Source organism: Muscardinus avellanarius (assembly GCF_963383645.1).
Source record: "Muscardinus avellanarius genome assembly, chromosome: 1".
Taxonomy (NCBI): domain Eukaryota; kingdom Metazoa; phylum Chordata; class Mammalia; order Rodentia; family Gliridae; genus Muscardinus; species Muscardinus avellanarius.
Window position 1 is genome coordinate 184,013,021 of NC_137786.1, and position 23,080 is coordinate 184,036,100.

At 51.7% G+C, this 23,080-nt stretch overlaps 1 protein-coding gene across 1 annotated transcript in view; it reads right to left on the reverse strand.

The window, feature by feature from the left end:
* Window positions 1–21,063: 21,063 nt before the first annotated feature.
* Window positions 21,064–23,080, reverse strand: part of STK33 (serine/threonine kinase 33) — a gene marked incomplete at both ends in the record, with an annotated part of 94,685 nt that continues 92,668 nt past the window's right edge. The window contains one exon of the mRNA XM_080690110.1: window positions 21,064–21,210. Within this exon, the coding sequence (XP_080546236.1) occupies window positions 21,064–21,210 (147 nt within the window). The remainder of the gene's footprint in view (window positions 21,211–23,080) is intronic.

The window sequence follows — 23,080 nt, forward strand, 5'->3', positions numbered from 1 at the left end:
GCCTCCAGAGGGCGCCACACAGGATGCCCAGACTGGACCTCAGACTCCCAGAAAAAAAGTCCAGACCCTTTCCTGTGCTTTGGCCTGGACACTCACTTTCCCCTCATTGTTGCTAGAACAGATGGCTTCTATGCCCAAGGCAATGTATCTGATCCTACCAGCTCCTTCCTGCCAAGGACGGACCCATTGTGATGGAGTTTTACACCATCAGACCCAGCTGGCCAAGATGATATCATATAAATGTTCTGATCCCTCAGCTGCCCTCCACAAGCCACTCTTAAGGATGGCTCCAGGGCTGCCACCTGCATCTATTATTATACCCTTAGGCAGGACAAGTAGGTACCAGAGTTACTGTATAAACTACCAGTTGGACAATGGGAACCTTGCTCCCCCAGTGACTCTTTCCATCTCCTGACCTCAGTTTCCCCACCTGAAACATGGAAGGGGTGACCCACACTTTCCTTTGTAGGTCTGACAGCTGCCGACCTTTTCATGTTTCTGTCTCTCACTGGGTTGAGTCATCTTTGATGGACAGGACCATGTCTGATTTTTCTCCTTAACCAGCCCAAGGCTGGTTCTCCATGGGTGTTTGTTGACTGAATGGATGAATGAATAAAAAAACGAACCCACAAGTGAGCAACCCATAAAAGAATGGCCTTTAGCCGGAGCACCAGTGTGCTGGTCCCAGCCGAGAAAGCCCATGCATCTGCCTGCTAGAGAGAAGCAGACAGACAGATGGAAGCCGGGCTTGAGAATTCTTTGGGGGAAAGGAGCTCATTTCCAAACGGGAGGCTATAGGCTGTGGGAAGACAAAAAAAAATTCTCAAAATTAAGCCAAAGGAGGGGTTTGGGGAGCGATGGGGCTCCGAGGGATTTATTAATGCACGCCTCCGAGTGATTCTTCCTGCTGCAATCCAGCCACTGGGTTAGCACCGACTTCCAAATTATATTTAATTGGACAATTATTCAAACTGAAAAACCTGCACAGGAAACGAAGGCGGTCCTTAATAAACACCTTGTCTCCTCACCCCCAAACAGGAAAGTCGTTTACTGACCCAAGAGGCACAATTTTGTCTTTGGTAAATTTATTTTGAAGTAATTGCCGACTCCAGGAGTAACCATTCTTCAAAGAGAAACTTGGCTCTAGCCAGCAGAATAATAAATTGTTCCCTGACCCGTGTGAAGCCTAATCCCATTAGAAGGATGTGCGTTTAGAGGGTGGTGAACAGCGGGTGCAGGAGAGCCCTGCCTGCTTTTGACAGGTGGAAGTCTCCGGGGCAGACCAGGGCACCTCCACCTGGACCAGCCAGGCTTTCAAGACCTGCTGCAAGGTCTGCGGCAGGGATGGGAGGGAGGTCATCGCCTGGGCCACGGTTGGTCTTCATGTCCTGGAGAGAGAACCCGTGCTTCCTCTGCCACCGGGACAAGAGTGCAGGCCAGCCCCAGAGGACCTCTCCGCCTGGCCATCTCCCCGCCAAGACTGCTGCCTCCCCCGCCGGCACCAGGTTAGTCCTCATTTCCACCCTCCCAGTCCCTGCCTGGCTCCTGGGCTGACCACCTTCTCTCTGCTCCTGGTGAAGTTGTATAGAACTGGACAGCATGGGACAGGAGCGCCCTACACGCAGAAGGCACGCCCGCACAGCCAGCACCTTGTGGAGCCGCAGAGGGCCTTGGGGAACTAGCTTTAATGAATAGAAGTGTGTTTATAAATAGCATCTCCATATGCAAACGAGCACCCCCAACAGCCTGGAAACCGGCTGGTCTCTGATGGCTGCCTTTTTAAGCAAACGCAATTTATAAAAGTTGGGTCTTTTTTTCCCCCCCATTTTCAAGAGAAGAAATGAAGGGACTTCCTTTGATTGACAAAAGGGATTCCCACATGGTTTTCTTTAAGATCGAGTTACTGTTCTTCCAGGTACAATAGGACTCAGTGGAACCAGGCATGGTGGCGCACGCTTGTAACCCCAGCATTTGGGAGGCTGAGACAGGAGGATTGCAGTTCGAGGACAGCCTCAGCTACTTAGTGAGGCCTTTTGCAACTCAGTGAGACCGTTTCAAAATACAGAATAAAAAGTAGGGCTGGGGTAGTAGAATGCCCTTGGGTTTCATCCCCAGTACTGAAAAAAACCAATAGGACTCAATGTTTCCAAATCCATGTTTGGCTTCAATGGTCTGTACCAGGGCAGGGACCTTTGCTCCACGTGCACAGTACCAGCCTTGGGATGATGTGAGATAATTATACTTGACATGAATGAAGGAACTGGGCAGGCCAGGTGCCCTCTTCAGCTGCTCGCAGCCCGTCTTCAGAGCCCCCGCAGAGCTCAGTGGACACCAGGGTTGGGAAGCCTCTTGAGGTCTGAGCGTTTATCCTCAACCCTTTTCCCCCCATTGGAAAACTCGAAGCCCCGAGACTGTGTAACTTGCCCCACCTACCAAGCAGGTCAGAAGCAGAAGCAAGGCTAGAATCTGGGTCTCCAAGTTCCCAGGACAGGGCCAGCTCCCAGTATTGGCCTGGCCCTCTCTGAGTGGGAGCACATTCCAAAGGCTCCTGGTGGTGAGCAGGCCCTCAGAGAGCACCTTTGATTAGACACTCCCGTTTTTAGTCAGGAAAACTGAGACTCCAGAGTTGGGTCTTGCCCCGAGTCAGACTCTGCAGGGCTTGTTTCCCAGACTCCCAGGCATCGCCACGCAGGGTAGGAGCTAGGGCTAGGCTCCCTCACCATCTCTGGTCCTCTTAGAGGTCCCAGGTCTTGGGCCCTTTTATCTGGCACTTGCCTCTGCCCACATTTTTAGAGGACAGGGATCTGGTGGGGTGGGGAGGGTGCCTCTGCTGGGTGCTCATTCCTGGGCCATTTTACTGTCCCCATTCACCGCAGGCAGCTCCCAGACAACCTAAGGGGGCCTTTCCCACACCACTCCGAGTGTTCTTCTAAAACTCTCTTTGCTCTTGCCCTGGGCTCCTGGATCAACTCTCTGCATGTCTAGAGTCACATCCCACCCATTGGCTTCTTCCAGGACTCAGTGATGGTGGCCTCATGTGCTATGGGAGAAGAAATGCAATTGAACAACATCCCTACATGGTCCTGCTCCACCTAGAAACAAGCCAAAGACAACAGTCGGGAGAATCAGAGGCATTTCACTCAAGGATGGATGCAGGGAGACCACGTCCAGAGAGGGCTGTGTGGGGAAGGAGTTTAGCAGGCAGGGGTTCAAGTGGGTCCTGAAGTCAGACCCCTCTGTAACTCTTCCCCTTCCTTTAACCACTGCTATGACTTTGAAAGACACCCCCCCTTTCAGATCGTTTTCTTGTCTGGAAAATGGAATGATCAATAAAGCCGACACTGTCAAGTTGTAGGAAATGTACATGGTGGTGCACGCCTGTATCCCAGTACTTGGGAGGCTGAGACAGGAGGATCACAGGTTCAAAGACAGCTTCAGCAACATAGTGAGACTCTCAGCAACCTAGTGAGACTCTGCTTTGAAACAAAAAATTAAGAAAGGGATGGAGGTCTAGCTGAAAGGTAGAATGCCCCAGGCTCAACTCTAGTACTTAAAAAAAAAAAAAAAGTCAGGTGATAATGAGCGCTAGCATCTGTTCCCCCTTAATGTTTGCTGTATGCCAAGCACTATTCTAAGCACTATGTCCACACACTTATTTAATCTGCACTACAGGCCTATCAGGAAAGACTGGTTCCTCGTTTAACAAGAGGAAAACAAGACACAGAGAAGTTACGTTACTTGCTCAAGGTCACACAGGTAGGAGAGACCTTCTCCTAATAGATATCACAGGCCTAGCGCACATAAGCGCTTGGTAAGTATTACTATGGCTGTTATGAAGACCTGGCTTTCCCTGTACCAGCCCAAGGAGCAGAAGGAGGGCAGCCCCGGGTGATCCAGAGGGCAAGGTGCGTGTGTCTGGGGGAGTGTGATGGGCAGGGGCAGGAGTTGCCACCAGTGCGTCCAGTGGGAGTCTCGGGCCTGCCTCCATCAAACATGTGTGTCCAGTGTCCAGTGACTAACACAAGAACTAAGACATTTACTGGAGAAAGGACTTGAACTTAGACCCCGATCATTTCCTGTGGGCTCTGGGAGGCTGGCAGAAAGCAGAGACGTGACTCAGGTGAGTGCTCTCCTGGAGGGCCAGCCTTGAAAGTGCAGAGCCCCAAGGGGAACATGGGGCTGTGGCCCTGCACCCAGCCACCCTGGGAGCAGTGTGTGCGGTGCCCTGGGGGAGAAAACCATCACAGGTACATGGACACCTTGGGGGCCAAGCCGTTGGGCTGCGGGACCACTGGGCACCGTGTGGAAGGGGACCTCTCCTCTCACTTTGCAGTGGGCTGGCCATGGAGGTGGCAGCCTGGCACTGTGAGCTCTGAGGTGACTATTGCAGTGGCTACAGTAGGGTTCTGGCTTGGTCAGCTGTTCCTGTGAGCACAAAATCATGTATGAAACTGCCAGAAATCCCCAAAAAACACTTGGAAAAGGAAAGTCTGTGGAGACCTGAACTTCCAGGGAAGATCCAGGTGTTTTTAAGGCCCAAGACATGAGTCACATAAGAAACCTTGCTGGGTTCAGAGAGTATAACAGAAATCAAACACTCTGAAAAGGGGACGAGTCCCCATCTCTGGGATGAGCAAGTAGGAGCTGAGTCACCCTGCCAGGGGTGCTGCTGAGGGGCTTCCTGTCCAGGCCGGAGAGCTGGGAAATGAGCTTTCCTGCTTCATCTTTTCTTCCATTTTCATTGCTTTCTCTTCTCTTTCTCTCTCTCTCTCTCTCTCTCAGTCCTCACATACCCAGGTACACCACACTCCCATAAAATGCTCTTCTCTCCTGGACAATCATTATTCACACATGGTTTGGTGTCATGGTCCATACGTAGGAAAGAGAAGCAGTGACAATAGCTAACACTTGCATGGGGCTCTGTGAGCTCGCAATGTTGCAGGTTCTGACCTATTCAAACTCACAGGTAAGCCAGTGTTGTCCCCAATTAACAATTTAACAGACAGGCTGAGCAAAGCACTCAGCATCACTGCTAGGAAGTGGTGGCGCCGGGATCAGACCCAGGGGGCCGGCCCCAGGTCCCCACACTTAATCCCCATTCTAGGCTGCCTCCCCCCTACAGGATAACACACCTGTGGGTCCTTCACGGCTGAACTGAAAAGTCCAGAGTTCTGGGTGGAGCCCAGAAGGGGGCCACTCAGGGGGCCCAAAGCATCCTGCTGTCCTGGCTGGGTGGCCTCGTGTTGGACACGACCTTTGGCCTCTGCAGACATGTGTAGGAAGCCACTCAGAATGGGCTGAGCTGGGGGTCTTGATGAGGACAGTGAAGAAAGCCAGTGGCACAATGGGGCAGGGGAATGCACCAGGCTAGAGCAGTTGGGGCCAGCTCTCCAGAGGACTGGCTGAGGCATGGTGCATGCCTGGGGCAAAGGGGGAAAGAAGGAGAGAGACTGGGGCCTGTGCACCCAGAAGGTGTCCTCCCCATCACAGCTAGAGGGCTACGTTCATTCCTGGCTCCCAGCTCCTGCCTCCCCAAGGCTGGGTGGGCCTCGCGGCTAGCCTGTCTGTGCTGCTCCCCTCTCCACTCCATGGTCACTCCTCTCCAGGCTGATCATGCCTTGACCGTGGTCTCAGCCTTCTGGAAGCCTCTTGGCCCTGCCCATCTGCCTGGCCTCATCTGCTCCAGTTAGCTCCCACCACTCCCCATTCCCCCAGAGGGCAACCTAATTACAACTCTGGCTCCACCCTCAGCTCCGAATGCCCTTCTACTCCCTCCTCCACAGCAAATCATGCTCATCCTTCAAAGCCCCAATCCACAGCTCTGCCTCTCCCCTGCCTCAGACCCTCAGGTTGGATCTGACAGTCCCCAGGCAGCTCGAAGGAGTCAGGAGGGCTGTGTCCAGGCTGACGCAGGGGATCCTCCAGGGAGAAGTGAGCTTCATCACGCAGAAGGATCTTTCTGCAAGAGGCGGGACAGGGTGAGGCTGGAGGCAGGGGGATCAAGTGGACAATGAAGATGGGCAGCAGACAGACGACGGAGACATCTCCTGGGAAAGTGGCAGTGGGGATGGAGAGAAATGGCGCCTCCAGATGTAATTAGGAGGTAACCGTTAATTACAGTTTCTGAGCTCCAAGTGATAACTGTGTGCCGGCGTTTGCTCTTCATGCTTTAGATCCATTAACCCCAATTCCTTGCAGGAATCCTTCAAGAGAGGTTCTATCTGCCACATCCTGGAGAAAATCTGAAGGTACCCTCAAACTACTTACTAGGGGAGGATTTTCATCATGGACTATTTGCTCAGATATGCCCAGATTAAGAAGAACAATGGAGATCAGTGTGGTACCTTAGAGCTAGAAAGAGTGAGGAGCCATTATTACCCCCGGCCCAAAAAGGAGATGGGAAAGCTACCAGAATCCAGGGAGAAAGTCAGAGTGGTGTCACACAGAAGGTGAGACACAGTGATCCCATGGAGACCCTGCTGGGTGGGGAGCTGGGAAGAGCAACAGTGACAGGAGGGCTGTGGCTCCATCACCCTCTATGGCACAGGCAGGCTGGGGAAGGTTTGTCCTGAAAGGCCCAGCACCTGGTCACAGCCAGAGGGCTGGGGACAGACTGTGGGGCTACGTGTGGGAGGTCAAGGTGACACACGACCAGGCGGTGTTCTGGGTGGAGTCTGTTACAGCTTGGATCTGTGTTGAGAGCATGTCTCCAACACAGCAAGGTTCAGAGGTGGGCATGGTTGGAGGAGATGGGTCACTGGCAGTGTGACTTTGTAGACTAGATCTGTCCCTGGATGCTTAATGTCTGTCTGTCTGTCGTCTGTCTGTCTGTGTCTGTCTGTCTGTCTGTCTGTCTGTCTGTCTGTGTCTGTCTGTCTGTCTGTCTGTCTGTCTGTGTCTGTCTGTCTGTCTGTCTGTGTCTGTCTGTCTGTCTGTCTGTGTCTGTCTGTCTGTCTGTCTGTCTGCCTATGTCTGTCTGTCTGTCTGTCTGTCTGTCTGTGTCTGTCTGTCTGTCTGTCTGCCTATGTCTGTCTGTCTGTCTGTCTGTCTGTGTCTGTCTGTCTGTCTGTCTGTCTGTCTGTCTGTGTCTGTCTGTCTGTCTGTCTGCCTCTGTCTGTCTGTCTGTCTGTCTGTGTCTGTCTGTCTGTCTGTCTGTCTGTCTGTCTGTCTGCCTCTCTCTCCTTCCCAGCTACCATGAGTTGAGCAACTTTTCTCCATCATGCCCTGCTGCCATATTGTTTCTTCCTTGGAACAGACCAACCATGGGCTGCACCTCGGAAACCATCATGAGCCAAATGAATCTTTCCTCCTCTAACTTGGTCCTGTCAGGTATTTTGGTCACAACCACCAAGAGTTGACCAACATGAAATCCCAAAGAAAAGAAGGCAGAACATCGGGGAGAAAAATCTCTGTGTCTACCCTGAGGCTCACCTGGCCCTTGCTGGTTCTGTGACCCTGAGGGACTGTCTCCTCTTACTCCTGGTCTCTTTATTTCTAGAACAAAGGATTTCTCAGCTACATGAAAGGGCTTCCTTTTGTCTCACTCACCCCCACCCTAGCTCTCCTCTTTCTTGCTGCCACAACTCTGGGCCAGGCACATGACTCCTTGGATCCCCATCCTTTCTGGAGGGCAGCATATGGGGAATGTGAACTATTCACAGTCAGTAAGTGACAGGCAGGCCTACACTCTGGAGTCAGACCAACTGAGTTTGGCTGGCATAAAATTGCTATTTGTGTGTGTGTGTGTGTGTGGTACTGGGGTTCCTGGAAACCCTTCTATCTCCAGGCTACACTCCCAGACCTATTTTTATACTTTTTTATTTGGAAACAGGATCTCTTAAGCCAGCGTGGCTGCGTGATCCTCCTGTCTCCACCTCCCAAGCTCAGGGATTACAAGCGTGTGTCACCACGCCCAGCTAAAATTGAAAAATTTTATACATTCAGTTGTGCAAAAAAAAAAAATCATTGAGCTTTTTTTTTTTTAATTCATCTTGTTCTTGAGCTTGTGTGTTCATAGCGGACTGGGGAAGGAGTCAAGGATGTATTTTAACGTACCAATTAAAGATAGCTCAGCCTTTTCCAGTTGAGAACTGTCTCTTTCAGGTTAACTCAGCATGTTGTGCATAAACACGCAGTCTTTTAGGAGTCCAGCTCTCCTTAAGTACTCCTCTCTCCTTTTTTCAGTATGGCTAGCCTATCCCTGCCTCTCCCGGAGGCCAGGGAAAAGCATCGGGCCTGTCCGCTGCCCTTTGGCCTTCACTGACCTCAGACAGTGTCACCAGGTGGCTCCTGGTGACAGGAGCCACAGAGTCCTGGAGGCCCACCCAAGCCCTGGGCATGAAGTCTGTATCAGTCACGAATGAGCCACATTATGCTGCGATGGCAAATGCCCCCCACACCTCAGTGACATGCCACAAAGGTTGACTTCTTGCTGGCGTTTTATGTCAGCACCAGTCAGCTGAGGACTCCTGCATTTAATCACCATCTTCACTCCAGGCTCCAGGCGGATGAAGAAGCTCCAGCCTGGGGCATTGCTAGTGACCAGGGCAGAGAGGAGGAACTGCTATGGAGGGTTTTCTGACAACGGTTTAAAATGCTCCACCCCGGAAGTGGCACATTTATTTCTGCTCACCACGCTTTTGCTGAAGCTTATCGTGTGGCCTCACCGTGAAGCCAGAAGCCGTGCCAGGAAGAGGAGAGAAATCATAATTAGTACTTGACAAACAGCACTAATGTTCTGCGGCTTCCAGTACCTGACCTAATCCCAGACCCCTTTGAATCCACATCACTCTCCCCAGAAAGCCCTTGAGGCCTGGGCATGCTGTGCCTGAGTGGGAGGAGGCCGTTAGGCCCCTTTCCCACCACGTCTAAGCACTGCCTGGGGGTGCATCCTGCCCAAGTGCCGGGGAGCTTCATGAGGAGCCGGCCTGGCTCCCTCAGCAGTAGGGCCTGACCCCATCTAAACGACAGACTCCACCTCCCCTGTGCTTCGGCACCAGCAGTCAGGTCCATGCAGATGGAGCTTGCCTCCTTCCTGTCCTACTTCCTCTGCCTAGCTTCTGTCCTCCATGCTTCCTACGCTAAGACCCAAGCCCACCAGGCCCATGTGAAAGGAGGATCAGGAACTTAGAGGACCTTTCCTCTCTCGCCTAAGCCTGACGTGTGATGTGACTGTCCCACCGGGACACAGACATTCTGTTTGGGAGTCAGTCTGCACGTTGAGTCCACCTCTGCATTCTCGCTCAACCCTGAATACCCCTCAAACAGCGGGTGCCTCTGGCCAAGTGAACCGGATGAGCACCAGGGCACTTAAGAAACAGGAGAAAGCCGTGCAACATCCTTTAACACTATCGTCCCTTTATCCTGGGTTGGAATTCCACCAGGCATGTGGCCTTGAGCAAGCTGCCTGTCCCAGCATCCCAGGGCCTCCACTGACCCAGCCTGGGTCCAGGCCGGCTCACTGCCGGCCCTGGAGTGCCCTCAACCTGCCCAGCAGCTCTTTCTTGGAATTTATTTCCACCTGGTGTTCTCTGGCTAGTCACACTGCTGCTCCGGTCTACTTCTCCATGTGTGACCCTGGGCACGTTGGTTGACTTTGCCAAACCTCAATTTCTTCATCTGTAAATGGGGAGCAGTAACAGCCTCTGTCTCATAGGATTGTTATATTAAGTTGCTGGGGGTCTCACTAGGTTGCTGAGGCCGGCTCACTTTTAATGTCCCCACCCTGCGACCTGGGTCCTGACTCATGCCCACATCCATCTGAGCCTATGAGTGTCCAGGGCCTTGGCTCTACCTGCTCCTGGTGGGCACCCTGTGGCCAGCAGCCTGAGTCTCCCCTGAGCGGTGGGTGCTCTGAACATCTCTAGCTGTCCTGCTTGGGTGATGGATGACCCGGTGTTATCAGCATCACGGGAGGGAGTCACCAATTTCCCTGCCTGTCACTTCACCATAATTTCTAAAGCACGGGAAGCTGATTCCATCTCTCGACACCATTTGACTCCGTCTCTGTCCCTCGGGCTTCCTCAGGGGAGCCAGGCCCCAGCAGGGATGGCCCGGGAGTGTGATTCTTTTACAGATAAGGACATGCACTCACTGCTGGTCTCGTGGACGGGGGTCCTGGATGTCACACTGGGTCCACTGGGCCAGCCTCAGCATGCTGTCCTGAATCGCCTTGGGGTCTTGCTGCCACCATGAAAACCTCCACCGCCCTTGAGCTAAAGGGGTGACTGCCACCAGGCTCCCTGCCCTGGCTATGTCCGCAGCCCCTCTGGAAGAGGACAGGCATCCTAAGAGGTGCTCAGGGACCAAGGACTGAGAGCTGCCTGAACAGGCAGGAAGGAGAATAGCAGCATGGGCCTGCTGTGGCCTCTGTCCCAGCACTGTCCCTGTGTGCCCCAACACATGACCTACTGCTGTCAGAAGAGCCCAGGGCAACGGGCAAAGCTGGTGGACAGTGGTTGTATGACCCCCTTCTAGAACTGGGCATTGTATGGGGAAAACATGCTTTAGACACAGGCCTGCCCATTAGAGGGAGGGAAGATGCTGTGGCCGCAGGCTGGCAGAATCACAGCTCCACGCTCCACCCCAGGAAACTGAAATGGCCCAGGCCTCTCCTCCTCAGAAGACTGGACCAAGTGACCACGCTCTGGGGTTTCAGCCCTGAGCGCAGATGTAGAACTTGTCTGGGTTCCTCTGCCTGTGGTGCTGCCCAGAGGTGGCAGGTCCAAGGCACAGGGTGGGTGTTAGACTCCCAGCAACCCTAGGTCCTTCATGGCCTCAGAACAGGTGCTCCTTGGGCCTTTTATCTGGGGAGGCCAGGGGCTCAGGGCTGGCAGAATGCGGAGGGAAGTAGGGGAGTCGGTGGGAAGATTTCATCTTAACCTAAGAAACAACTTCTAACTACCACAGCATCCAATTTAAAAGAAAACCTAACAAGAAGACATCCCATCAACTCTCTGATTGTTTGTGGGCTTTGAAGACTGCCTGTAAAACCTCCTCGGTAATTAAGTAGAATGACTCCATTTTGCCACATAAGTATGGTTATTGCTCCTGGGTGGCTGCAATTAATATAAAAGCAGATTAAGGAAGCCATCATCAAGGCCTAATGAGTTTTTAAATATTAATTAATATGTTAATAACCATTCTAGGTTCAGGGTGAGGTTTTTGTGCTATGAGAGATTATTTCAGCCAAGGACCCAGGAAGGCCAGCACCCTGCCCCGCACATGCACACCGCTCCCCTCCCGGCGGGGCTCCCGAGGGAGCACGAGCGAGCGGGATGAAATCAGAGCCCTGTTTTATTACCAGCTGTGTGGATGCCCGGTGTCCCTTGCTTTTAGCAGATGGACTGGAGCGTGTGAACATGGGGCTGGATCTCCAGGTCCTTGCTCGGGGATCTCTCCCCGAAATCTAAATGTGACCTCAGCACCTCCAGGTAGACCTAGAGGAAAAAGAGAACCCCCAGGCAAGGTTCTGGGGCTCCCTTCTCCCAGAAGAGATGACAGAACCTCCAGAGAACAAGGGCCATAGCAGCCTGAGCAGTGACAGAAAAAGCCCTGACATCTGAATCTCGCATCTTCTTTCTCCAAGTCCCCAGAGAGACACTGGCAGCCAGGGTGAAATCCTTCCCACAGGCTAATCCATGTCCCGAGTTCTCCTTCCCCATTGTGTTTTGGCTGCCTCGGGGAGAAGGGTCTTCCTCAGAGGAGGCTTGGGGGGCCAGGGTACCTCTTTATCCTAGCAGCCTGGATGGAATTCTTGTGGAGTCGTTTTCAAGGTTGATTGAACTAGTTCAGACTCTGATCTGTGCAGCTTTTCTTAAAACTCCAGAATAAAAGCTGCAGCCCCAAACCCAGGCCATTGGAACCAAATGTGACCTCCACAAGCAGTGACCCTCCTGCTACAGCAGCCAAGGGCTTCAGACCAGCGGCACGGCCCTGGGCCGGAGAGCAAAAAACAAGGTAGAGTCTCTGGACTCCACATCTGTGTGGCACTCAGCAATCAGTTTACCCTTCTGCAAAATGGGAATGACAGTATGGTCCTGGTTGCCTGTCAAGGTTGTACAGATGAACGGAGAGGAAGCCCTTTTGCAAACTGATGAGTGAGATGCCCCAAGGACCAGTGGTATTGGTGAGGAAAGTCCCAGCAAATCCATACAGAGCTCCTCCAGGAATCTCCCACCCTGCCTGCGCCTCCACCCTCACCCTCATCCCTCCCCACCCTTGGTCTCCCAGATAAGAAGGGCACCTGTAACTGGGTCTGAACTCACACGCTCATACCCAGAGTGAAGAGCCCAATTTCTTAGCAGACCAACACTCCAGAACACACAACTGTGAAAGCTTGCCCAAGGGCATGCCCCTGGGACAACCACGGTGCTCAGCGCCACCCAGGTCTGGCGTAGGTCCTGGCCTGGCATCCCTGGGAGGAGGCTAGGGCACTCGCTCCCAGCAATCTGCCCATGGGCATGAAGTCTAGAAGACTGTGAACATGGAGCGGTCACCTTCCATCCAGATGGTTCCAAACTTGCAGGAACAAAGGACTGAGCCCCTTCTCACGGAGCAGCAACTGAGGCCAGGAAAATCAAGGGGAGCCCTGCAGAGCAAACCCCACATCAATTAGGCCTGATTAGCAGGGAGGGGGCCAGGTGGGCTGCTGGCTGGGTGCCGGCCCCTCTGCAGCTGAAGTTTCCCCCATAATTGCAAGCCCAGCCAGGCAGGGCAAGGCATGTACTTCATGCTGAGAGGAGCCAGCCAGGCACAGCCTGAATGCTTCTTTCTGCTCTCTTCTTGCAGGAAAAGGAGCAAAGCTGCTGGGGCTCCTGGGAAAAGGGAAGTAGGAGGGGGATGGCATGCTTGAGCCCCCCGCCACACACACACACACACTAATTGCAGCTTCTGAGGCTTGAATGGGAGGCAGGTGCGAGGGGTGGGGCTTTTCCCACCAGCTTTCCCACGGAACCCCTTCCTGTCCCTTGCTGCTCCCTGCCTAGGAGTTAGTGCTCCAAACCCTGAGGATGCTGGGGAGAAGATCCCTGAGAGTTTGGGACCCCATACTGGGCAGACCACCTGCGTTCAGTGTGGGTTGGCTGATAACCTCAGAGATTAACCCCTCTACACGTGACTACTGTGCGTGGAAACGGGGCTGGTGTGCCTGAGGAAGCAAATTTGTAATTTTATTTAATTCATTTAAATAGCCACATGGGGTCAGTGGCTGCAGGACTGGACAGCAGAGCAGAGGAGGAAGTGAGGGAAATGCTGCCCGAATTTCCCCTGGGAGCCAGCTCTGTTGGCGGAGCTCCTGAGGAATGGTAAAACTGTCCTCTGACTCAGTCCTCTCCACCCTCCAAGACAGGGAGGAGGCAGGGGGAGGGGTGGGTGACACCAAGGTGCGCCAAAGTGATCCTGCACTGGGGAGGGAGGATGGAGGTTTTCCTGAGAGGTGCATGGATTCTAGACTTTAAGGGGACCTGTGTGCAAAGGGTAGACGGCCAACCGGGGAGGCAGATTTGGAGCAGGAGAGTCCTTGGGAGTCAATGCATCCTCTCCAGGGTCCAAAACTTTAGGTGACACAGCAGGGGGATTGTGCAGTGAACCTGCTGGCAAGAGTACTAAACTTTCCCTCTGCATTTTCCTGATGGCCCCAGCCCAGGTGTCTGGGAAGCCTGAGTTACCTCATCTCCACTGGCTCCAGGAATGACGGGCACCAGCTGTCAGGTGGCTGGACCAAGCCCCACTCTTCTGGGCACTGGTGGCTGTCAGCGAAGGTCCAAGGCCCTTGGTGGAACTGCGTGTGCCCAGCTCGACTCTCCATGCCAGGCAAGCATGGTGGAGCTGAGCCTGGCCCCAGGTCAGCCCGAGGCAGAGGAAGCTGCCAGAGAGGGTGGGGCTCACACCACTGGATTGCACTAAACAAAATAAAGGTAAGACCTCACCCCTGGAGTATGGGTTCAGACCCAGCTGCTCACATAATCTTGCCGCCCGCCTCCTTCTCCTCCTCCTCCTCTACCGCAGGGCTGTCATCAGACTCATTGGCTCCCAAGTTCTGAAATGAACTCTGCTCCAAGTAATTATAGCTCTTCAAGTTTCCCGTCCTCTGTTTAAAGAATTCGTCCTCTCGCCCTCAATGCCCCATCAGCTCCCTAATTAGCAGCGCGCTGCGCGATTACACATTCTCCGCAGTTCGCTGGGTCCGGCCCCCCTAATGAGTGTTTGTGGACAGCTGGGAGCCCGCCCGGCGGCCCCGCAAGCCAGGAGTCAGGGCCCAGGAGTGTGAGCTGTCAGCACCGTGATGGGGCTGGAGCTGGTCGCAGCCCCGCGGGCCTCCAGGAGGAAAGGCCTTGAAATATAAATGAAGATGAATATTCATATTTGGTTCAATAAGTGCCAACTATTAATATACATGTCTGTCGGGAAGAGGAGGCAGCGCGGAGCCAATTGTGCCGGGCATAATTGGGCTCCTAATTCACAATTAGCCTCGAGCTCTAGGCCTCTGCACAGCTAGAACCCAGGCTCAAGACTGTGGGTGGGGCAGGGGCTAGCCACAGGGAAGGCCCTGATCACCCCAGGGAGCTTCTGCCCTGGAGCCCTCCCCACATGGAGAAGGCTGGGGAAAGAAGCCTACAGTCCCTCTCCAAGAAGCCTGCAGGAATTATATAGCAAATTGCAGCCTTCGGGTGGAGCCTCCCAGGCACATCTGAGCCATGTGCACTGCTCCTGAAAGCTGGGGGCTCTACATGGAGTGTTAGCTCAGAGGAGCCCAGGCCCATTCTCTAACCAGACCCTACACTGGACAGTGTCTACAGATCCATGGGACCTGAAGCCAGAATGTGCTAGGTACTGGGCTCAGTCTGTCTGTTGGCCACTCTAAAGTCTAGTTCCTAAGGCCTAGCCCTGTGGCCAGAGACACCTGCTCCCTACTCCTGTCCCTACCTCAGGCTCTTGGCATTACTGAGCTTCTCTTCCTAGTTCTGGCTCAAAAGCACCTTTTTTTTGGTTCCCCAGACTCTGCCCACCTGCCCTCCATTGTGACACAGCTGCCACCAGGCCTCTCCAACCACTACAAATCCTGGGCTGCTGCAAGTGGCCACAATGCCAGGCTGAGCACCACCCTCTCCTGAAACAACAGGAAAACACACTAGAAGACACCAGGGTTTGGAATCTAGGGTATTCTCAGTCCAGGGTGAGGTTGTGCCTGAGCCCTGGGAATCAGCCAGGACCCCACTCTGCTCACACCTGAAGAAGCTATTGACCCTTTGGGCCAATAGCCCAATCCTGTCTCCAGCACTGGTGGGTGGTGCATGAGGTGACTGCTGGGCCAGCCCAGATCTGCTCCCACCTGGATCAAAGTCAGGGTCAGGGTCAGGGGCCAAGCTCTGCTCTGCCCTCCAGCCAAGATCCAACCAGTGAGGTTCCTAATGGCCAGGGGGGTGGGATAGGAAATGGGCACTCAGGATACTGGATGGGGGAGTCTGAAAGGTACCTCCAATGCATGTCCACAGGGTGAGAGAATAGATTTCAAGGCTTTCCAGATACGCTTTTGCCCAAGCAACAACCGGGAATAGACTGGAAGTGGGAGCTGACAAGGCCCTGGGAGAGGCCTCCACAGAAGGCCAGAGTGATCAGGGCTGAGGACACGGCATCCTCCTAGTGACTTGTGAGGTAGATGCTGTTATCATCTCAGTCTCACAGATGAGAGACTGAGGCACAGGGAGCAGACAAGGAGGAAGGCTGAGCACAGGGAAGGCACTTCACTGGCCTGATATCACTGGCCTGATATTCCAGGTCTGCAAAAGATGTGCCTTGGGGGGCTTGCAGGAAAGAAAGTGGCCTCTTGTCGCAGGCAGGAAGAGAAAGTTTCAGATGGTATTTTTTTCCTCTTCCTCTTTTTTCCTTTTTCTTTCCCTCATTTTATAAAAAATTTCATCCCAAAACCATTAGATGAGGTTAAGCAAGGTCAATGTTTGCACCAGAGCCCAGGGGAGGCTACAGTAGCCCAGAGCCTGAACTGGAAAAAAAAAGTTTTAGTCATATTTTTTGTTGCTGTGACCAGAATACCTGACAAGAATAAGTTAGAGAAGGAAGGATCTATTCAGACTCTTGGGTTCAGAGGCTCAGTTCATTGTCAGCCTGCTCCAAGGCCGAGACATCATGGTGACAGGGGATGGAAGAGGGAAGCCGCTCAACTTGTGGCAGCTGGAAACAGAGAGAGCAGGAGAGGAGGGGGTCAAGGAAAGGACAGATGCAGCCTTTAAGGCCAGGCCCCCGGTGGCCGTGCCCCACCTCTGAACGTTCTTGCACTAGGGACCATGCTTTCAACACATGAGCTTTTGGAGGGATATTTCAAACCCAAACCCTAACAAGGGGTATCCTTACCACAGCATGCCAGAGCAGAGGGGGTGAGGAGCAAGCCCATGTGGGAAGGCAGTGTAGCGCTGGAGGAGGCTGGTAACACATGGGCAGATGATCCAAAAAGTACATATTGAGGCTAATGGGATCCAGGCTTCTTACTAAACGACAAGGAATTACCAAAAGGGAACTATTAGGTTTTCATCACTGTGACAAAATATCTGAGAAAATCAAGTTATAGGAGGAAAGAAAGATTTATTTTGGCTCCTAGATTTAGAGGTTTCAGCCCATGGTCACTTGGATCCATTGATTCCGGGCCTGTGGTGTTGCAGATTATCATGGCAGGGAGGACTGATAACCTTGTGGCAGACAGAAGGCAGAAAAAAGAAAGGGACAGGGGCAAGACCTAGTCCCCAAGGATATGCCCCAAGGACCCACTGCCTTCAAGGGGGTCACACCTCCTACAGTATCCACCACGTCCTAACAATCCCTTCAGCTCAAAATCCCTCAATGGCGGAATCCACTGGTGAGGTCAGGGCTCTCCCGGCCTGTCCACTCACCTCTCAACAGTGTTGCACCAGGACCATGCCTTCAACTGAGCCTCTGGGGGACAGGCCAGATCCAAACCACAACAGGAAGGGAAAACACTAGCAGGAACTCTGGAGTAGAATTGGGCATCACTGTGAACTCGTGGCTTTTAATACACAGACCACCTCTGACTTATCATCTTTTGGCTTTATAGTGCTACATTTAGTAGAAATCTTATTTTGAGTTTTGATCTTTATTTCTGGCTGGTGATATGCAATACAGTACTCTCTGCAGCCAGGCTGGGCACTGCCCGGGGCCTGCAGCTCCTAGTCAGCCCAGAGATCAGTGGGGTGAACAACCAGCAGTATTACTACATTAGGTTACTACATTAGGTTACTACATTAGGTGTGTTGAATGCATCTTCAGTCTATGATATTTTCAACCTAGGAAACTTATGAATTTATCAGTATGTAACCCCATCAAAAGTTGAGAAGCACTTATACATGTAGACTAGATAGGTGGATGATAGATAGGTGACGGAAAAAAATACAATGATCCCCAGATTGATGGATCTATATTGACGTTTTCTTTCTTTCTTCTTTCTTTCTTTCGTTCCTTCTTTCTTTCTTTCCTTCTTTCTTTCTTTCTTTTCTCCCTCCCTCCCTCCCTCCCTCCCTCCCTCCCTCCCTCCTTTCTTTCTTTCTTTCTTCCTTCCTTTCTTTCTTTCTTTCTTTCTGCAGGCCTGGGAGTGGAACCAAGGGGCATTTGATCTCCAAGTTACACCCCCTGCCCTCTTTATTTGAAACCAGGTCTCACTGAGTTGCAGAGGGCCTCACTAAGTAGCTGAGGCTGCCCAAGAACCGCAATCCTCCAGTCTCAGCCTCCCAAATGCTGGGATTACAAGTGTGCGCCACCATGCCCGGCTTTATATTGACATTTTCTTAGCATAGCCTACTTACTGAGAGGACCTGGGAGCAGCAATACCCCAACAGCAAAAAGCATACCTTGCACCCTCATCTTGGTTTCTAATTATACTCATCCATTAATATAAACCAGGGCTTCTCAGAGAAATGGCTGATCCCAGGGCTGGGGCAGGAAGGTCGATGAGTCCAGTATACCTTATTGTCCCCAGAGCAAGCATGTACACCAAGGACGATGGGAGCATATCAAAGGGACACAGATGCCAGCCTGAAGGGGTTCCCACTGGCCAAGTCTGGCGCATTTGAACATCAAAATAAATAATGATAGCAGTAGTTTATAACCTACTAAAAAAAGGAAAGCATGAATCCACACTGACATGAATGAATAAATTGAAAATTTAATGAGGAATGGAATATTTACATAGACTCCAAGACCTCCTCACATAGTTATTAATTACCAAGGAAGAAAAGTAATTTTACAGTGGAGAAGCCTGGCAGACAGGACCTTAGTCATATGATCAAAACTGCACTAATGGCCTGGGATGTAGCTCAGAGGTAGAGTGCTGGCCTAGCATGTACTGGCCAAGTCCCTAGTCATATACCTGCCTGAATGCAGCCTGAACCGACTCTTGAGAAACATTAGACAAACCCAAAATGAGGGTCATTCTACCAAATAACTGGCTTGTCAAAAAGATCAGGGAAGATAAAGGAACCATCCCATTTTGAAGGAGAATAAAGAAACATGACAGACATGTAATAAAACAACAGCAAAGCAGGATCCTTTTTTGGGGGGGGGGGTTACTGGGGCTTGAACCCAGGGGTATTCTACCTCTGAGTTACACTCTAGTCCTATTTTATTTTTTATTTTCAAACAGGGTCTCACTAAGTTGCTGAGGCCGGCCTTGATCCTCCTTTCTCAGCCTCCCAAGTACTGAGATTACCGCCATGTCCGGCTCACAGGATCCTTTTGCTGTAAGGGATATTGTTGGAACTGGTGAAACTTGAGTAAAGTCTAAAGACTAAATGGCAGTTACATACCAATACTAATTAGTGGATTTTGCTGGCTGCATTGAACGAGGATGTAGTGAAGGACCTATACTGAAGCATAGGGTGGGTTGGGGAGCATCTTGTAGCCATCTTACTTTCAGATGACTCAGAGGGAGAAAATAGTTATATGTACTGAACTTCCCTGTAAAGCGGTGGTTATTTCAAAGTAAATTTTAGAAGGATAGGGTTGGGCAGGGGGCCAGCCTGGGACTGAGCTGTCAGCTGGCTGCATCTCATGGAGCAGGGGTTCCTCTTCCAGACTCACTCCTGGAGCTGTGTTTGCGGGAGCGTACATGTCCCTGCTCTACTGAAGTCTCTGTGTTCCTGATGCTGCCAGCCTGAGTTTCTCCCAGCTTCTGCCCGCACTCCACATCATGTGGCTCTGTCTTTAGGTCAGCAACAGCATGGCAAACCCTCTCATGCTTTCAGTCCTCCTGCCTTTCTTTCTGCAGCCAACCAGAGAAGGTGCTCTGCTTTTAAAGCACTCACTGGAAGGGCTCAAGCCAAGGATCTCTGTATCTGCAGGTTAGCTGATGGAGGATGGGGGTTTCAGTACATCTACAAAATCCCTCCACAGCAGTACCCAGGTTACTGTTTCACTGAATAAGTAAGGGTCATCTGTAGAACGGGGTGGGAGGATCTGTAGACTTCTGCTTATTAGTTCACCCACACGTGGCTGAGCCCAACATCTGTGGATGGGAAAATGTAGGCCTCCCCAGGGGCCAGGGAAGGAAAGTTACTGACACATTGTCTTATCCACCGCAGAACATCCTGGATCACCTGGAGAGCCACTCATCTGTCCACCAGGCAGTGCACCTGGGCAGGACTTGAGGGAAGAGGAAGGCACCGCCCTTCTTCCCAGCATGGTGTCGGAGCCCAGCAGGCCCTAAAGACTCTCCTGAGCCTACTGCTCGGCTCCCTGTCCTGTCACTACAAGCACTTCTCCAGCCTTCTTTTCACCTCACCATGGGTCCCTCCTGGGAAGCCACCAGTTCATGCCTGACCAGACCCCTCCCTGCTCCCAGATGCCCCAAGACAGTCACCCACTCTGGGTGGGAAGTTGAGGCCAGGCCCTTCCTCCGGGCCTTGCCATCTTCCCAGCATCCTCTTCGCTCTGCCTTCCCCGCCCTCTTTCCGGCTCTCACCCCCGTGTCTCCTCCAGTAGCGCTATGGGGCCCTTCTCTCCTATCCCTATCCCAAGTCCTCCAATCCTTCAAGGCCTGGATGTCGGCTCTTTTCCTTCAGGGAGTCGCTCCAGACTTCCCGGGTCCATAGGCCTGGTCTCCTTTCTGCTCCGGGGCTGGGTGGAACTCCTCTTTCAGGTGGCAGGACCCCTGGCCGTGGTCGCACCATGGAGATAGGGAGTGTTTCAAGGGGAGGAGCGAGTGGGCAATGCGAAGTGCCGATGTGCCCCACATCACTGTGGGACACGTCATCCCGCATGGCCAGCGGGAGCAGGTGTCCGTGCCAGCACCCACGTGCACCATCCCCCCTCTCAGGTGCCTGCTGTGGCCACTCACTGACTCCTCTACACTCAGGGACACTCCCCCAGGATGGTTGGGCCTTGGGCTGCTCCGTCGCCCTGTGGGTGGCATCCTTTGGAGCAGGTATGTCCTTCCTTGGGGCTAGGGAGCTGGACTTGGTTTGAGTGGAGCAGTCACTGGCTTTGACGGTTCTTGGCAGCAGGGCTTTGACAGCGAGGGCCAGGCCGAGAGGCTGAGGGGCTCAGAACAAGGTCACACCTCGGCGACTGAAAGCCAGTCTGGTTTCTTCCATCAAGTTTTTCACTAGAAAAATAGTGTGCCCATTTCTCTGTAATACACCTCTGGGCTTTTTTATTATGACTTCATTTCCCCTTGTAATATTGGAACGTCTCTATAATTGTAAAAGTGTAATAGAATCTAATAGAATTTCATTTGGCGCCCGGAATGCTCCGTGCCATGGCCGCTCATTCGGAGTGAAATAATGATGTCTAATGCCCACACACGGCTCCCCGTGACCTTATTCAATCTTGGGGCTGATCGGGAAATATATTGATTCAATTATACACTGATGACAAATGAAGTCAAAGAAAGAGGAAAAAAAGGTCAGCATATATTTGAAAATGTAAATCTTAGCAATGTCTTTGGGGTTCGCCAAAAAAAAAAAAAAAGTCATTTCAAAATGCCATTTGTGGCTAATAGTGTGGAGTTCCAGACTCCATCAGGGACTCCATCAGGGAGATGGGTCAGATGGCCAAGAATGCATTAATGGGGTATCGCTTCCCTAGAACTGGGATCAGGCCTAAATCCAACCCAAGACGCTCCTGCCCGTATGACCTTGCCCCAAAGCTGTTCCCACCGACTGCTTCTTCTTCCTTCTTCCCTTCTTCTTCCTGGGAGAGGTAAGGAGACAGGGTGGCATAAACTGCTGACCACATGCGGATAGAGCAGGAGTGCTCCAGTGAGCCTGGGCTCCAGGGTGGCTGGGGCATCCTCAGTAGAAGCCCAGCAGGTTACTTGCTAGGTGAGACTAGGTAAAAGGTCACCCTTAGAAGCCAGGTATAGGAGACCAAGGAGCAGCCAGAGAGAAAGAAGGAAAACCAGGAAAGCTGGATGACAAAGTCATAGGAGGAAAGATTTTGTTGAAGAAGGAAAAGGCCAGCCACTTAAAATAATAATAATAATAATAAATAAATTTTTAAAAAGTGATTGGACTGAGAAAGTAGCTCAGTGGTAGAGCACTTGCCTAGATAGAGTGTGTGAGGCCCTGCGTTTGATCCTGAGCACGCATATGTGTATTTGTATGTGTATATCAAGAAAGGGAAAGAAATCTCTTACATACCGTACATAAATCTTGAAGTTGTGTGTGTGGGGGGGTGTTATTGAGGGTTGGCCCAGAGGGCTTTTTGTGTGTGTGTGGTACTGCGGATAGAAGCTAAGGGCATTCTACATCAGCCCTATTTTTTTTTTATTATTCTTTATTTTGAATAAAGTCTCACTGAGTTGCAAAGGGCCTCAATAAGTAGCTGAGGCTGTCCTCGAACCCCGATCCTCCTATCTCAGCCTCCCAACCCAGGGACCTTCTACTACTGGGCTATACTCCAGCTCTTTTTATTTTTTTTATTTTGAAACAGGGCCTTGCTAAGTTGCTGAGGGTCTCACAGAGTTGCTGAGCCTGGCCTTGAACCCATAGTCCTTCTGTCTCAGCTTCCCAAGTACTGGCATTATAGGCCTGTGCCCCCTTACTTGGCTGGATTTATTTTATTTTTTTCCAAATTCAAAATTGCCTGAAACCACCACTCAAATCAAGACCTAGAATATATCAGTACCCTAACAGCCTTCCCCAGGAATACTCCTCCTTAAGCCCCCACCTCTCTCAAGGTAACCACATCTGACTTCTACCCCCTAGAAAAGTTTTGTTCAATTTTGAACTTACAAGGACTCACATTTTGGCATCTGCGTGGTGTCGGTGAGACTCATTCCTGCCGTTGCGTGCAGCAGCCATCCCACCTTTGCGCCACGGTGAGCGGGACTGTGCACATTGAAATCAGAGATCTTAATGCTCAGTGTGGGAAACTAGTATTGCTTTGTGACCTTTAAACGCTTTTATCAAAACATGAAAACTCTTAGTTATAAATGACCCGGGCATGGTGGAGCATGCTTGTAATCCCACTATTTGGGAGCCTAAGACAAGAGGATCACAGGTTCGTGGCCAGCCTCAGCAATTTAGTGAGACTCTCATCAACCTAGCAAGACCCTGTTTCAAAATAAAAATAAAATAGGACTAGGGATATAGTTCAGAGATAGAATTCCCCTGGGTTTAATCTGCAGTACCACAAAAATAATCTCTGTGTGTGTGTGTGTGTGTGTGTGTGTGTGTGTGTGTGTGGTTACTGGGGATCAAACCAAGGATGCTCTATCACCGAGCCACATCCCTTTTCAATTTTTTTTTTTTAATTTTGAGACAAGCTCTCCTTAAGTTACTGTGCACTGGTCTCAAACATGTGATCCTCCTGCCTCAGCCTCAACCAGCCCCTGAGATTACAGGTGTGCACCACTGTGCCTGGCTGTATAATGAAATTTAAAAATTGTATAATTCACACTCCTTTACTACATTGCAATTTAAGACATCAGAAACAAAAGGAATGTACACATTTATTTCCTTGTACTAAACTTATGGAGCCATTTGCACATACTTGCTGGGCAGCATCTTTCTGTGCCTGGCAAAATGTCATGGTGCTTGCATTTGCAATGATGGTGGGA